This window comes from Triturus cristatus, chromosome 10 (genome assembly GCF_964204655.1).
Source record: "Triturus cristatus chromosome 10, aTriCri1.1, whole genome shotgun sequence".
Lineage (NCBI taxonomy): Eukaryota > Metazoa > Chordata > Amphibia > Caudata > Salamandridae > Triturus > Triturus cristatus.
This window is the reverse complement of record NC_140593.1, coordinates 503,036,954-503,054,619: the sequence shown is the minus strand read 5'-3', so window position 1 is coordinate 503,054,619 and position 17,666 is coordinate 503,036,954. Positions and strand designations below refer to the sequence as shown.

The 17,666-nt window shown below is 42.6% G+C and overlaps 1 protein-coding gene across 1 annotated transcript in view; it reads right to left on the bottom strand.

Moving 5' to 3' along the window:
* The window catches only part of PTPRN2 (protein tyrosine phosphatase receptor type N2), a 2,166,812-nt gene that overhangs the window by 1,291,235 nt on the left and 857,911 nt on the right, over positions 1-17,666 (bottom strand). Inside the window, exon 6 of the mRNA XM_085631955.1 lies at positions 2,495-2,933. Coding sequence (XP_085488081.1) covers positions 2,495-2,933 — 439 coding nt within the window. The remainder of the gene's footprint in view (positions 1-2,494; positions 2,934-17,666) is intronic.

Genomic DNA, 17,666 nt, shown 5'->3' with positions numbered 1-17,666 from the left:
GCACTGTAAAACCTATTTCAGGAGGTGCACCAAGTCAATTATAACACCGAAAGCTCGAATGATAAAGATGGCTGACATTGTCACACAGTGCTAAATTATTTTATGGGAATTCGATCACCGCTGTCCTCAAAGTTAAATCTCAGCAATGCTCTGCCATTATCTTAGTTCCTTGAGACGGCCTCAAAGCAAAAAGCTGGTATATATATACGGGGTATACCCAAATGACCTTCCTCTAACCTGGGTATAAAACAATATCTATATAAGCAAAAAATGGCAGGGAGGAATTAATAACATATTTTTATTTTTGAGAAGAGCACACTTAATTACCCTGTCACAGTTTTTTTTCAAAAACACATATGATTTCATTAATAAAGACACACATATACTGCGGCACCTAAACAATTATCAACATATAATTCCACTTATGGAACCTGTGAAACAAAAAATACAAAGAAAATATATCAAAAATACACACAACTAATGTTGCCACTACCCTTAACAATTGTTACTTGTGTCCACCATTTCATCTAGGTGATACACTGAGAGGTAGTCTAAGTGGACATGAAAGGCAAAACAAAGGTTGATTATTTCCTATCGCTCTTCTTATGTCAACAAATAATATTTAAGTCGCTCTTGATATACTCCAGACTCCTCCTACTTAGATGTCAAATAAAAATGTTATTAATTCCTCCCTGCCATTTTTTGCTCAAAGCAAAAAGCAGCACAGATACAAACTGTACAGGGTGTGGGTTGAAAATGTTCAGCATATCACCGGATGTACCAAAAAAAGAGGCAATATTTGTACCTTAATCGTATTCAACAGATAAGCGTATGTCGGTCTCATTCCGAGTTGGGCGTAAAGTGGATAACTGAACGCAATTATTTTTTTGACACCCTATTTTTAGCTTTTCTCCTATTAGGGGCTTGGTGCAAATAGTTCTCCAGATTTTTACTCGGACAAAATAGTGCAGAAATTGTAATACCAGCTACAAAAACAGATACAAAAACACCCCACTATTTCCTTCTTTTATTACCGCAAAATCAATAATTGGGCACAACAAATCTAGAAATGTTTCTAAATCCTAAAAAACATTGATAATATAAATGTATATGATCCCAAACTTATAGTAGTAATAGCTTATAGTTTGCACTGCGCACCATTTTCTGCAACAGGCATTTAGCTCTGTAATTAGCAGATACGTATAACAGTATGATAGGATGCAATAAAGACCTTTCTATAGACAGCGCCTTAGCTTCACAATTTTTAAAGATAATAGTAGTTGCCCCAATGACAGTCAGCAGAAACTGAATGAACAATTTGCATTTTGCTCAATTTTCTTTGTGAAAAACAGTTAATGATTTTGAGATACCTCCATGGGTTGCAGGTATAATTGTCAGGCATTCAAAACATCCACAGTATCTAATTGTGAAGCAAATTATTCAAAATAGAAATGTAATGATCCTTTATTTAAAGGCACATTGCGAACCTGTCATTCACACTAACCGTCTGCTATTTGTCCCTTGTCAGTCTCTACTATTATTTCCATTACGTATTTGGGGCTACTGGTATGGTGCACAATATATTGTCTGCCTATACTGGTGGAGAAGTGTAGCTCACTGGTTAGAGGAGGCATACCCTGAAGCAGAGATCAGACCCGGGACCAGGGTTCGATTCCCGACGCGGCAGGGTCTGGAGCCCAATTGTCCACGGACTCGATAATTCTCGCTTCGGTGCCTACTCTAAGCACGAGTTCACACTATGCAGCTCTGGGCAACAAGCTTGCTTAATCTCCACAACGGCCCCCCGCGGCGGGATGCCTGGCTTTCACCTTGGGGATGCCCAGTACGGGTTATCTCACAGGGAAAAACCAGGACGGGTTCCCAATGCAAGTGCCGAGATGCCCAAGGGTAATTTGAGCGCTATATAAGACTGCACATACATACATACATACTTAATTACTGGAAGCAGCTGATAAATTGAGAACTACTACTAGAGGAAATACCATAAAAACGGTGCAGGATGATACAGTGTAAGAGAGTGTAAGAGAGTGGAGAAAGGTGTAAACGTGGCTGCTCCTGGTACCCTCCATGCCCCTCGAGTCCATGACTGCATAAAGAAACAAAGCATTGCGCCTCATACCTCACTTTGATAATAGGAATCCAAGGTGACGTAAAATATCCTTATAATGTAAGGCAGGGCTACTTCATCGCATATGTCATTGAAAGAGTATCATGCATAAGTTACAATCAGTCAGATGGGTAACAAAGTATGTTGTACATTATAATCGCAACAGGAAGCCAAGCTAAGGCATATGTAATGTTTACTGCTAGCATACTATTGTATGCTAACATTTTGGTTTTCAAACACAAGGAAAACAGTGAATTTCTAAGTGGTTTTACGACCTGGCCTTGGATAAAGAGCACATGTAATACACAAGAACTCAACGAAATAATACTTCAAGGAAATTGAGCAAATGCTATAAAGATACATTACCGTCCACTGCGCTGAGTGGGTCCTTTTTAAGCCCTTGTCGAGAGTTTGATTTGTAAATGAACGCCCCCAAGTTAGGTCTTGATAGCAGCCTGGAACCAGGTCTCTGAGATCCGTCAAACGAGTTGATCTGAGATGGACGGAATCGATGAGGATAAGGATAGGAGACTTTTGCCCAGTTATTTGCATTTTGGGTATCCGAGTTCTGAGTCAGCGTATTTTGTGAAAGATACGCTTTTAATGCTTCTATGAGCGACTTTCTGTCAACCTCAGCCTTTGATGGAGTTGGTAGCTTGTCAGGTGGAGGCTGATTAAAAGTCTTGGATTGGACACTTTCAGGATACGTTTGGAGCGGTACTGGTCTGAAAACCAACGATGATGCTTTTCCTTGAGGTTCTGGTCTTATGAAGTCAATTAAGTGATTTGGAGGGATATTGTTCTTCTGAGGAAAAAAAAATGAATAAGCTTTGTAACTGTAGCCATGCAAGCAAAATAGTCCTGATGATAGGTGTCAACTCAAAATGATTATAGTCAACTGAACAAAGGCAAAAGGACATATTGAGATTATGTTATCTAAGATCGCTCTGGATCAATGTTAGTGTCATTTGTCACAATGGCGTTACGTAATAAAAAATTAAATATTATGAGGGTCATTAGGATGGCGGCCATCCTGTCGTGGAATGGGACCGCCCGCCATTGGTGCGGGGGTCCCGTAGGTGAAATTAGGATGCGCCCGCCACACTGGCAGGCGCATCCTGCATTCCTGACAGTGCGGCGGGCGGTGCTCTCAGCATCGCCTGCCGCAATGCCAAGAAGGCATGTTGTGCACTTCCATGCACAACATGGCAGGCATCGCGCAGTGCCTGCCATGTTGTGCATGGATCTGCAGGGGGGTACCATAGGTACCCCCCATGTGCACCCTCCATCCCCCAGAATCCCTGGGTGCCCGCTACGGGCCCCCAATGTAAAAAACCGCCAGCCTTTCCATGGTGGCGTTGCCGCCGCAGAAAGGCAGGTCCCCGCCTGCATTGTAATATGGATGGCGGGGTCTACCAGACACCGCCACCATATAACATGCTTTTCCACCCAGTAGGCAATTGGGCGGATTGCCTACCGGCGGAAAACTAGCGGACGGTCTTTCCGTCCACCGGGGTCCCCCCCGCCATGGTAATGTGGCGGGGGGAATTTGAAAGCGGGCGGTGATTTTTAGCGGGTGGATCGTCACCGCCATATGGGCGGTGGCGATCCACCCGCTATACTAATGACCCCCTTAATGTTAGCGGGGAGTTTTCAGTTCCACATCTGCATCATTTTGTTACCCAAGCCTGAGTAAGCTGTGCAATTCTTTTTTTTGGCTATGGAAGCAAACCACAGGCACTTTGCTTTCGTATTGCTGGGAGTCCTCAGTAGGGTGTAATCATATTGCAAGAAACTATCAATACTATTCATAGATTTATATCAGAAAATGGAATCATGTAGTGAACCATTTTAACGTCATTAGATTCTCTCCACACCAAGTGGAGAAGACAATTTTACAGATTTTGTATATGAAGCAATACCAACCCCCATAAGGTGCTTTTATTCATGTGCTATGATTTCCACTGCTTCTGTTTACGTTACACCCAATTTTCATACCTCAGGATATTCTTTAAAAGTGGATGCAACACTATATTTATGTTATGTTAAATTAGTTTTATACAGCGCACAGGTACCCAACAAGGGTTTCCCAGCGCTAAACCTGACAGAGGACCAAAAAATTAAAAGAAATCGGAAATACAGTTCAAAGTGAATTATTGGTTAAATACCCACGTTTTTAAAAGTTTACGAAAATTCATGTATGAAGTTTCATTACAAAGTGCAATGGGTAGAGAATTCCATATAGATGGACCAAGACAGGCAAACAAACAACCTCCCATTCTTTTGAGTTTAATTCTGGGCACCAAGAATTTGCCCTGAGTGGCCAAACGAAGTAGGCGAGGGGGCTGGTAAGGGTGAACTAGAGTTTGCAAATCTTTAGGAGCAGAGCCAGCTTTGATTTTATGCATATAACTCATGGCCTTAAACTTAACATGGTTTTCAACCTTAAGCCAATGAAGATTGCACAAAGCACTCGAAGTGGAAGAATTTTTAGAGAGCTGGCAGAGTTTTGTACCACCTGTAATTTCCATGTGACATCCTTATTTGATCCCAAATAAAGGATGTTTGTATAGTCCATTCTAGATGTCACAAGCGCCTGGACTACGGTTTTCTGAGTGGAAACAGGAAGCATCCAAATAATTATTTTCAACCATTTTAAAATGGTGAAACAGGTGGCTGCCACCTTTACTGCCTGCTGCTTCATAGATAATTTGTCGTCAATGAGGACTCCCAAATTGCGGATATAGTCAGTGGGCTGAGGAAGATTACCCATTTCACACGGCCAATGCAGGGAGCCCCAAAGATTTTTATTTTTACCCAAAATAAGGACCTCAGTTTTTTCGCCTTTTAGCTTAACAAGATTAGCTTGCATCCAAGATGCAATATTCCTCAGACCAGTCTGAAGAACTGAAGGTCCAAGCATCTTTTCCGTAGAAAGGGAAAAGATGATTTGGGTATCATCAGCATAAGAGAAAAGGCACAACCCCACCTCCTCTGCTATTGTCGCCAAAGGTTTAACATACAGATTAAATAGAAGAGGACTTAGGATAGAGCCTTGGGGTACCCCATAGGAAGAAGAGTGAATTTTAGAAGTGGTTCTGGATGAAAAAACTTTAAAAGTCCGTTTAGCTAGAAAAGATGAAAGCCAGCCAAGTGCTGAGCCAGTAATGCCAAGGGATTGCAAAGATTTAATTAACACAGTATGGGACACCGTGTCAAATGCAGCGCTCAGGTCGAGCAATATAAGAGCCACAGTGTCCCCAGAGTCCAGTTGTTGTTGTAACATTTCTGATACTCAAAGCAGAGTTGTCTCGGTGGAATAACCGGCCCTAAAGCCGGATTGAGAGGAGTGTAGAAAGTTAATAGATTCGACAAATTGAGTTAATTGCTGGTTAACATGGATGTCAGAAATAAAAAATGCAAGGATGATAAACTTGCAATGACCTCCTTCTGCCCAAGGATACTTATTGAAAAACATTCTGCTGCAGCCTTGATTTAGAAATATTTTCAGACATATTTTGTGAGTGGATCATTTTCCCAACTGGCTAACTATTTCTGCAAAACAGAACAGTTCAGTGCCAGGTACAATTGTGTCCACTGGGCATGAAAGCTCTGTGGTCAATAACCAGGGAACAACTGCCTCTGTAGCCCCTCTTCAGGAGCTGCATGGTGTCCACTAGGGACACCCAACTACACGCTGCTAGGTTTGTAAAAATCCCACTTGCATTTGGGCAGTGTTCATTTGGGCAGTGTGCTGCAGTCAATGACTCCAAGTGCCGCACTGTGGTTCTGTCCTCCTGCCTAGGTGCCTTAGCTGGGCGGGAGGCATTGAAGGCAGCCGCAGTGCGTACTCTGATTACCTGAAATCAGCAGTGTTTCACTACAGTGGGGTGTCCTCACAAGCTCTAGCATGGTGGAAGATGTTCATGGCTGTTTCTTAGCAGCAAGGAGCTTTCATGATAAGAGACCCTTCTTACTGGGAAGCAGCACATAAGCAGGAACATCACCTTGTAGAGCAGTCATGTAAAGATAATGGAGGCTTGAAAAGTAACAGAGAAACACCACAATATATCCGCTATAAAGGAACAGAAGGATAACATGCTCACTATTAGTAGGTCTGACTTGCAGACCATGATTGCTGAGGCAGTGAGGGCATCCTTGGTGAATCCCACAGAGGGAAAATGAAATATTTATGCAAAAAATGATCAAGGATATTCAAAGGGGAAGTATGTCCAGGGTCCTCGGTTACAGGTGAAGCTAAAGCATGTAAGAGAGCTGCCTAGTTTTCCATCTAAAGAAATGGTACAGGATGACATCTTGGCCCAGTGCTGTTCTCCCCCTGCAGGTGACTTACTACTTTAAATAGTGGTAAATAATATGGCACTTAAAGAGTGGAAGGAGATTGAAAAATCCACGTTCTGTGTTTTTTATCAAAAAAGATGTAGTGTGGAGGATAATGAAATAAATGTTTGGCAGATTTTGAAAGTGGATTCTATTCTTGAGATTTTGATGTCCTCCTCATCTTTAGCACCTGAGAAATCAAGCTTACCAGATCCACTAAACAGAAAACTGGAAGGCTCAATAAAAAGGTTATATGCATCTTCAATTTTTTTTATTGAGTGTGGCATCCATGCATCATATGTAACTCAGGTCCTATTAAAAGGCTTCAATGAAAACTCCAAACCACAGATCTCCCATATCCAACAAAAAGCTGCTAAATCTTGACTACCAGTGCTCTATGATGGGAAGAACAGGAAAACAACTTTTTTCTTCAATAAGAAAATCTAGTAAAGGACAAAAGAGGTTCTATCCTTCGTCAAGAAGGATTATTTGATAGAATTCAACTGTCCTCTCCCGTAACCTTGGTTGGTGACAACTCTGTTATCACAGATCGAACACAAGAAGCAAGTAATGATGGCAGAATTCAAAGATCTCCTAGAGAAAGAAGCAATAGAGCCAGTTCCAAGATCAGACTGGTTTCAATGCTTATATTCCATAATCTTTCTAGCTCCAGAAGTCAATGGTGAATATTGGTCAGTTCTGAGTCTGAAGGCCGTGAACAAATTTGTCCAATAATTTCTCTTCAAGATGCTTACATTACAGCCAATCATCCCTTTAGTTTCAAAAGGAGACTTTATGATAACCTTGGACTTACAAGAGGCATACTTGCATGTACATTCACACAGTCAGAGATATCTCTGATTTCTGATGGTGAATCATCACTTTGAATTCAAAGATCTCCCTTTTGGACTTGCTTCGTCTCAGAGGTTCTTCGTGAATTTTTTGGCTCCAGGAGTTGCAGCTTTGCAGTTAGAGGGGCCTGGCATTTTTACATATCTTAACCATTTGTTAATGTCTGCTTCTTCTTTGTGTAAGGCTGAGAAGATGGGGAGAATAGAGTGTCAGGTCTTGGAGTCACTGGGCGTACCAATAAACCTTCCGAAATTGCAGCTAAAACGGGAGCAGCAGAGATCATTTAGGAGAATAGAGAGAGTTTCTCCTAGAAGAGAGGAGAATGAAGTTGCGAATCTGGTGTCCCATCTGTTAGCTGTTACAAATGCTTCAGCTCATTTCTCTTTAACAGTACAGGGATTAATGTGATCTGCAAAGGCTGTTGTTCCATGGGCTCAATAGCACCTAAAGCCCACAGTCAATCATTTGTGATTGCATTGGACAAAGTTTGGAAGGTTACAGATGTCCCGATTGTTAGAGTTGGCATCAATATGGTACACTCTTCAAGAGTTTGCTCAGCACTTTCAAGGAACCCAAGTTCTCTTAAGTGCAGGCAATCGGTAGCAAAGTGCTACATACCTTGTTAGCGTGGAACAAAGAGCAAACCTCTCTCCCATTTATCACACTTCATATGTTATTGGGGGGTGATGCATCTGCTTTCCCTAAGGGTAAGGAACAATATTCATGCGGATTGATTGAGTGGATACATACCATCATATGTAGTATTTCATATTGGTAAAGAGCAGAGGCGGCTACTCCGCTAAGGCAGAGGAGCGTCGCCCCACTAGTCTGTGAGCAGTGTAAAAAGGAAAACTAAAACGATAATAACTAAAGTTATTATCGTTTTAGTTTTCCTTCCTCGGGTGGGGCAGGTGGGTCGGGCTGGCCGGTGCAAGGGACAGGGAAGGAGTGTAAAGCACACTCTAAAGTTTGCATGTCGGTTCAACCGGCACAAGAGGCAGAGTGTAGCAGTGTGTGAGTCTGTATAAATAGAAGGGGGTGCCTAATGTTGGGATTGGGGAGCTCTTGCAGAGCTGTGAGTTAATGCAAGAAGAGCACAGGGATGTCTCTAGAGGACAGGACTGGGGTGCACAGATGGGGGCGGGCGTTACAACGCTCTTCCCCCGGCTTCCTGTCTAGCGGAACAGAAGTTTATAAAGAGACAGGTGCATGCCTACTGTGCTGAAAGTGCAGATGGCAGACACCAGGCAGAGATGGGTAAGACGTGTGTTGGAGGGCTGGGGAAAACATAAACCATTAGTCGACTTGAATTATGTAAACACAAACAACCATTTTTAAAAAAAAAAATCACTAGATGAGAGGCAAAGATTGTTTCACTGTAACACTTCATATCTGGAACTTCATATGCCTCCATCATGTTCATATTTACCTTGATTGTTCTCTGAATAATACTTCCCAAAATCAGATTTTATCTCTTCAGCCTCAGCACCAGGGCTTTAAGTGGGATGGGGGGTGTCGGTTCTCTCAAAAGGGCGTGGCTTTAAAACACGTAAGCTAAAAACCTGTGCTTAGCAGAGTGCGCCACCCGACTGGTATTTTGCTGCTTCTGTCATTGAATCCAGATATATAATACAACAAGCAATTTTACACCTGCAACAAGCCAGGACTAGTGGCTTGGTCAATGGCTGTTAGTCGCATAAGATACATAAGCAACAACTATGGCTTTGTTGTATATAATAGAGAAAATGCTTCAGTTCTGAAATGATGAGGCTGTGAAAGAACTATAACGAGTCTCTTTGAAGTTACATCAAAGGCTTTATTTAAGCAGAGGTACTGCTGCAGAGTTAAAAAAACTAATTTTTCACAAGGAGGATGAGGACAAAAATGGAGAGCCCGATAGGAACCCGTCTCAGCACCCTCTTTTTAGAACTGCCGGTGCTGGGCCGCGGCAGAAGCAGACCTCTTATAGCCCTGCTCAGAACCGTTCATGAACAAGAGTTTGGAAGCTTGCTCAGCAAATTTTTCCCGTTACAAACACACAAATACGTTTCCTTTTTACTCAGGTTTAAGTTAGGTTTCATGTAACACTTTTACTTGAAAAGCGCATTCCTTAAGTCTTCTTTTTTAGGTTTAGTAATTGCATCTTCCTTTACCAAATTATCTTCTACTTTAGCAAGCAATCAAGTTTGTTTCAAATCTCAGCAGGTTCCTGGGGTGGAAACTGAATAGAGTGCAACATTACAGTGCTTCATTTGTAAATAAACCAGTGACAGAGCCCAAGGTACTGCTCAGGAGTTCACTCAGCTTGCACTACCGACTGGCACTGCCACATGCCAGTGTAAATGCTCGCATTAAACATTACACCCCTATAAATGTGAGAGTTTCGACAATTCCAGGCCACCCCGAGCACTCAAGAGGATCTAGATGCGCTAGTTTTTTTAAATGTACATTTAATAGTTAAACTGATGTGCTATCTTCAAAAATAGACAGTGACACTTTTTAGCGGACTGTCGTAAGTGCTGTTAACAACTGAATGCCTATACCAAGCATCTGCAAATACGGGCACAAATTAAGCACTGATATGTGTGCTTAAGAGGGCTATTGCTTATTGAAGGGAAAAGGCATCTTCAGCTCAGATCCCTAGCACTGTTTCTATTATTGCCTACATGCCGAATAGCCGTAACCTAGAATTTGCAACATTTCCATTGAACAGGCCCAGTCTTAATGATGTGTAAATGGGCCAAGGTCGAAAGGGACGTCCAGCTGTAGCTGTGGTACAGGGCTGGGATGCAATGTGAGAGGAATATATGACGTTCCAACGCGTGCAATTAAAACGCATGCTTTTACAATGCAGTCTTTACATCGCAACTACCATAACATTGCATGATTTACTACGCATGCCATTACAACGCATTTTTTAAAACTACGGTTACAACGCATTCCATTACAACTCATAATACTTTTAGGCCAACAGTAGGGTAAGTGTTGGATAGTAGGGGTAAAAATTACTATTCCCACTCCAGTGAGTGAAACAGTAGGATACGTGTTGGATAGTGTAGGGGTAAAATTTACTAAGTGTTGGATAGTGTAGGGGTAAAAATTACCATTCCCATGTACCCCAAAACCCATATCCACCCTAATGCAAAAAAAAATTCCATTACTTACCTTATAATGCGTTGTAATGGCATGCGTTATAATGGTATGCGTTGTAATGGCCTGCGTTGCAGTGACATGCGTTGTAATGGCCTGCGTTGCAGTGACATGCGTTGTAATGACATGCATTGTAATGGCATGCGATGTAATGCGATGTAAAGTCAGTTGCATTGTAACAGTCGTGTTGTAAAGGTAGATCGTTGTAATGACTGCGTTGCAATGGATGTTTCCCTGTGAGAGTAGCTTGAAGTGAGGGGGGATGAATCTGACCTCAGACTATTATGAGGGGCACGGGGTTGTCACAATAGCCAGTGGGGTGGGGTGTGCAGACTGGTCACATTGGTTTGATTGCTGTTTCGAAACATGTTGGTGTTGTCCCTCGTCATCTTATTTTCATTGCTCGATGCCTGTTCCACAGGAAGGTGTTCTAAGTCTCTGGTCCCGTAGAGACGCGGCCTCCATTGTTTCTCCGGCTATACAGATTATATTGTTGATAACTCTATCTATTCAGGGTGCTTGTATGATACATCTGTTTATACATGAATTTCTTGAATACACACATTTTATTTCCTGCTTTCTGACCAAGGCATTGGCTGAATTTGGGCAAATTACTTCATCTCTCAAGTGAAATATTGGAATAAAAAAGGAAGCTTTACATCTTTGGGTCTGTATGCTATCCTGCAACGTCACTGCCTTAACGCTCTGTTTGAATTCAGCAGCACAAGAATATAGGACCAGATGTACTAAGAGAGGGTTCTCAAAAAGTGGTCGCAATTTGGCCACTGACTTTTTGCAAATACTATGCTATTTTGTGAACTGACCTATGTACTAATAGGTTGGTCCACAAAACACTGAATTGCAGTCAGTTGCAATTTGACTTACCTCAGTAATATGAATGAGGTAGGTCGCAAATTGCAACCCACTATGATTCACTGCCATAACAGGGATGGGGGCCTGAGGGGCTCAGAACACTAGCTGGCCTGTGATTGCTTTAAAAAATGTGATGTTTTCCTTAAAGGAAAAAGGGATTTATTTAAACAAAAGAGAAGTTTTTAAAACTATTTTTAAGCGGAGGTAGTTGTCCCATGAACCACTGCCTAGTCCAAAAAATGCTTTTTTGACCACTTACAAATTTGAAGGAGTCACCTGGGGAGCCCTTCCAGTTTGAAAACAGGGTTACCACTACCTTTCAGTAGTCTGTAAATTATTAATGTTTTGCAAATGGATTTCAGTCCCAAAACTTTAATATATATCACATAATACATACTTGGAAAGAATACCCTAAACACACCCCTTCCAAATAGCAATTCCTAATGGTTTCCTAAACCCATTAGCAATTCGGTAGCATTCAAAACGCACATTTTCTTGTTGTAAATCCTGCAATTTACCAAATTTTAGGGTGTGCGACTAGGAAATGCTTCCATACGTCTGGTCACCACTCCCTTGCAATCACCCATCGATTAGAGACTTTATTATGGCTTCCATGAACTGCAGAGTAAGGGGGGTGATGGTTTAGGAAGACACACCACACAGAGGGGCATCATTGCCATAGCACAGATCTCACATTACATTCTCTTCCTTTCACATAATGGGAATGACGTAGGATTGACTTTCTGTGTACTGATAGTGACTGCTGAATATTTCTAAAGGAGCTGACATGAACACCTTAATTGAGGGAACATTGTGAGGGAGGGTCTTACCTCAGTCAATATTGACAAATTAGAATTTATACGGGTGACATCCCTCAATAGAAGCGACTAAGGTAGCTTGGAATTTCCAAGATGCCATAAATTTTCTTTGGCCTAAAAGGGTACTTTTGGCTTCTTTGGGTTACTAACATTTGGTGTTTATCCTCTGCAATACTTGTTTATATAAACCAACTCTTCAGCTCTGTATGAGAAGAAAGTAGTAACAATCTGCGAACATATCTGACCAATGTGGCTGAAATGCACTAAAGGCACCTTTTTCTCCACATATAAGGTAGGAGAGAAGGAACAAATACATTGGAATAAATCATCTAGTAGGGACATCACATGTTCACCAAAGCTAGGCTGCTCTAGAACTAAGCTGATGATTGGAGCAGGCCTGCTGCAGAGTTAGGTCCAAAAGTCTAAAACTCAACATAGCACAGTACAGCCAGACAAATATACTTATTATAAAAATGAACACATAAACATTGAATTACTTTACTTTCTTTGAACGCAGAAGGGTGGCCACTCATTTTGAAGGGTGAAGGGGGGTTCACCTATGTTTGGGGCATGACATATTATGTATACAAGAAACGTCGGCCACTGAGGTGATCCTTCTAAAGAAAGCACCTTAAAACTGGTAGGCCTTGTAAAATTGCACAAATGTTTAAACGCAACCCTGTCTTTTGGCCTCAGTGGCTACTTCTGTTATAGAAATGTGTTCTTGAAAATCAAATGGTACCTTCTTCTTGGAAGAGTTCTTTAGTGCATTCATCCCATAAATGGTGCCTCCCCCTAGATCACCAAGTAACTTTAGAATGGTTGCCCTGATTGCCGTTGAGGCAAAACATTATGCTAGCATTCCCCTAGAGGAGCTTGAAGGCTGGGCATCGGCATCAAATGTAATTCCAATCCATCAGAAGGCATTTGAAGCAAAAACAACTAATGACCCAACATAAGACAGTGTATCACAGTCTTTATGGCTGCTTCATTGACTATTGCAAGCCCTTTAATGGAGAGAACCAAGCCATCCTCTGGGACTTGCTCTCTTTTTAATTTTATTTATTGCCATTTATATCAACACGTATAAAGTGTAACATAACTTTAGCAATGTCCCGTAAGGCTGGGGGGAAAGAGAGTAATAAAAAAAGTGGGGGGTGAAGCATAATACAGCATAAATTGGCGCAATCAGTGAATTCCACTTCAGACTGTATAACGATAATTATTCATTGGTAGCACATACATGTTCAACATTCAACATGCTCAGGTATAACATCCGGGATAGAAGCTCCGAATATATGTTTTAGGGTACTGAGTTTTGTCTCAGGCCTGGATCGGGGCTATATTAATTTTGCTTTTATGTATATCAAGCCTTTTTCCCTCACATCGCCTGTGGGACTTGCTCTCTAGGTGGGCAATTCCTCAGCTAATGCTTCAGCAATCCAATTGTTGTAGGGGAGTAGATGGCCCAAGATAGGCTTAGTGAAAAGATCCTCTCTCAAACAGAATCCTGCTCTCTGATAATTTGCTGCATTCTGTTTTATTGTAGATATTTTAAGTAATCAACAATAAATATTAACTTGAAATTACTTTGTCTCTGCGTGCCTGAAGATTTATGTGTCCAATATAAAAATAAATACCCCAACTGTGCAGTGTGTTGTTTGGTAATCTCTAACTTTAATGTCCTCATCCTATCCCCTATCATATATTGGTTTGGTAATTTGGACACGGCTAGACATCACACTCCATAGTGTTCTACGAGCAGCATCTATTGCTTGAAATGCTCCCAACAGTAGAGATTGAGGAGAGGATGTGGTCTGATGGCTAGAGCTGCCGACTTTGGTGCTGGAAACCAAGGTTCAAGCCTCGGGGTCGCGTCCACATCCTGTGATTCTGGGCAAATCACTTAACCTCCTGGTGCCTACTAAAAAAAATCTAAAAATAAAAATGAATGTGTCCTTGTGTAACGTAACCAGTGCTCATGTAAAGCGCTTCAGGTCGAGTTTGTGATATATAAATCTGCAAAAAAAATAAAAGATGGTACAAAAAAAAGGTAAATGGTTCTGCTGCTCTTCGAAGATACGTGTGAGATACACAAAATGAATAAATACTGATACCCGCTAGCTGGGTACCACCTTCAATAGTGGCACATTAATGATGCCCAGGGCCGGACTGGCCATAGCGGGGGTCAGGCCTTTCCTGGGAGACTGGAAGGGTGGGGTCCCATTCAGCTGAAGAGGGGGGGGCGTTTTTGTTTCTGGGGGCCTGTTTTGCAACAGTGTCGGTAGGCCCCTGTAGCAAAAGCAGCAGGGGGCTGGTGTGTCAACATTGCCAGGGCGGCTTTGGGTTTCCAGTCCGCCCCTGACCATGCCTGGTAAAATATAGCCATGAGCCAGAAGTGATGCCCTCATCTGGTCAGTTTGGGCCACATCAGTCATAGGAGAGAAGTCATAGCTTGCTCTTGTTTGAGGTGAAACACATTTTAATTTTTCAATTTCAAGTATGTCACACATTTTAACCTTAACAATATTAGAAGCGCTGCACTGTGGTTTGAGAAGCGTCAGTGTGCAGAGCGAGCGGATTGTAATGCTATGTTTGAAGATACAAAGGAACTGTCAGTGCTGCCATGAAGCCTCCTCTCAGGAGAGCTGCTCTTGTGAACAGTTATAAATACACAATATGAATCTTAACCTTTAGGAAGGATTGAATGAGCACTGCTAATTTTGATCAAACATCAATAGTATATGAAGACATGAGACAATGTTGACATTTGACAATAAACCATGAATAATACCCATGTAACAAATGCCACCAAGTGCTCCCTTTGTGTAACCCTTTTCAGATGAATTATTTATACTTAAGAAGTAAGTAGAAAATGATTCACTAAAGGTCACTCACAGCTTTCTTTATTGCTGGTGGCCAATTATGTGATGAAAATGTCTTCTGTCTTAAGGGCAGTGAGGCAACAGAGAAGCAACATCCTTGGACTAACAGGCCCACATTTCCTGGCCCAAGTCACTGTATTGCAGAAATGGGAGGAGCTGATTCGCCAACCAGTTTATTGAATCTCTCTGGGTAATAATGCATTAGGGTCACTAGGATTCCAACACTATTACCTAAAATTACTAAAAACAAATGATGGCTTGAAGTGAGGCAGCATCCCATTGGGGGAGTAAAGGGGCCATCGGAATAAGGAGTTGACACTTTAAATCTGGTTCTCTTGCTGTAAACAGCTCATATTTCAAACATGAATATTAATGAGATACATTTGCACACTTTTTTTAATATATGACACTATAAGAAGACGGGCAGTCTAGGAATGCTCAATAAGCTAGTTCACAGAAGGTTTAAATGATTTAAGTGTGGCTGGACGAAGCGACAAGGAAATCTTCAGATAAGGTGCAGAGAAACTATCTCTATTACCAAAAATAACATAAAAAATAAAGAACTTCAGTGCCCACGCCAAGAACATGAAACATGACTAAAACATGATTAGAAAAATAAATGAATGCGAAGAAAAAAAATATCACAGCACCAACGTAAAACGTTTTACATTCAAAATCAATGGAAAACCAACCAAAAATAATGAATATGTCTCCAATACCAATGCATGGGAAAAAACGCTGGATCATAAAACAGTGGAAAACATAAAATAATGATAAATAAATAAAACATTCCTAATTGTACTGTTTTCTTGAACGGAACCTAGACATCGCCTGTCACTGAACTATGAGTTACACAGTCGGAAAAAAGGTATGGGCTTCATTCCATATAAGATTGAAAGTTCACACTTAATAATGATTGTGGAGAAAAAAATATCCATCGATATGAGCATGTACCTCTTTTCTGATTTGTACCCTCATTGAAGGGTACCTCTAATCAGTGCTTAATTTGAGCCAATGGTTTCCAGTGCTCAGCAACGGCACTTAATCATCATCCCTAGCACTTTTCATAAGCACCAGTTAAGGATATAGGGGCATATGCATCAACCAAACTAATACCGATTCCTTAATAGCGAAAAATAAGGAATCGCCATTAAGGAATCGGTAATTGGCATGCATCAACAGATTCGGTAAAATTTAGCGATTCCTTAAAAATCGCTAAATTTACCGATTCCTTAATAGCGGGGAACGCAAACGGCCCCACTAGCAAATAGCGAGTTCGGTAATACCGATTTGGCTAATAGCGAGTTCGGTGATACCGAATTAGCAATTACCGAATCGGTAATAGCGAAATCGCAAATTGCCGCGTCGCACCGGGAACAGGCTGATGACATCACCAACCAGGAAATACTGCTGCCCCACCCACATAGCCTCGACAGAGGAGCAGACAGGAGCTGGAAAGAAGGACAGGCTGTGCAGAGTGAGGCCACACAGATTCTGCCAGTCACAGCACACATCCATCATGTCGCAGGAAGTGCCATCCAGCGCTGAATCTGCACGCAAGCGCAAGAAGAAGTTTTCAGACAGGGAGCTGGAGTACCTCATCGAGGGAGTGGCCAGCAAACACGACCGCCTCTTTGGCAAGCTGTCCCTCAAGGTGCCTGAGTCCGAGAAGCGGCGCATCTGGCAGCGCATCCGTGAGAGGATCAATGCGGTTGGCGTCACTAGCCGCAGCATCGACGATCTCAAAAAACGGTGGTATGACCTCCGGAAGCGCGCAAAAGAGAGGATTGCTGAGAGGCTCCGGGAGGCAAGAAGGACTGGAGGCGGAACAAGCACTGCACCATCCAACACAGCCCTGGAGGACCTTGTGGAAGGGACGATAGAGCGGGAAGCCGTCGTGGGGGTGATCCAGATGGACACGTCCGGCGCAGCCACAAGTGCCCAAGGTAAGATGCATGCCTGTGCCACACCCAGCATAGCGTAAATCCATACCCATGCCCCCAGCCCAATCTCACTGTGTCTGCAGCTCTGGCACAGACAGTTCCACACATGACACTACTGCATCTTGGGAGTTGTAGTCTAGTCAGCCCAGAGTGCAGGCACAGGCGTAAATCCTCACACAACACATATGTTGTACATGGCTGTAGACTGTTCATTTGTTGGACCACAGAGGGACATTGATGGGTACAACACTATGTAGGTGTAATCATCCCACTAATCATGCACTGTTTCACACACAGATGCATCACCTGGGGACTCTGACGACAGCGACCAGCTGATCATCTCTGAGACACCCGTGGAGTCAGACCAGGAGACTGTGCAGGATGCGCACGCACCGCCAACACCTGCCACCCCACCAGCACCACCTCCACCAGCGCCACAATCATCGGCACCAGCACCAGTGCCACAAGCCAAGGCACCTGCGCCACAAGCCAAGGCACCACCACCTGCGCCACAAGCAACGGCACCAGCAAGCCAGCCTGCAGCCAGTGCAGCCACAATACCGCAGAGGCACAGGCACCAAGTTGCGCCCTTGCAGGAGATGGCAACCCCCCCCCTCAATTGGCACCCACGCAGCGCACATCCACACCACCTGCTGCACCACATGGAGGCTCAAGA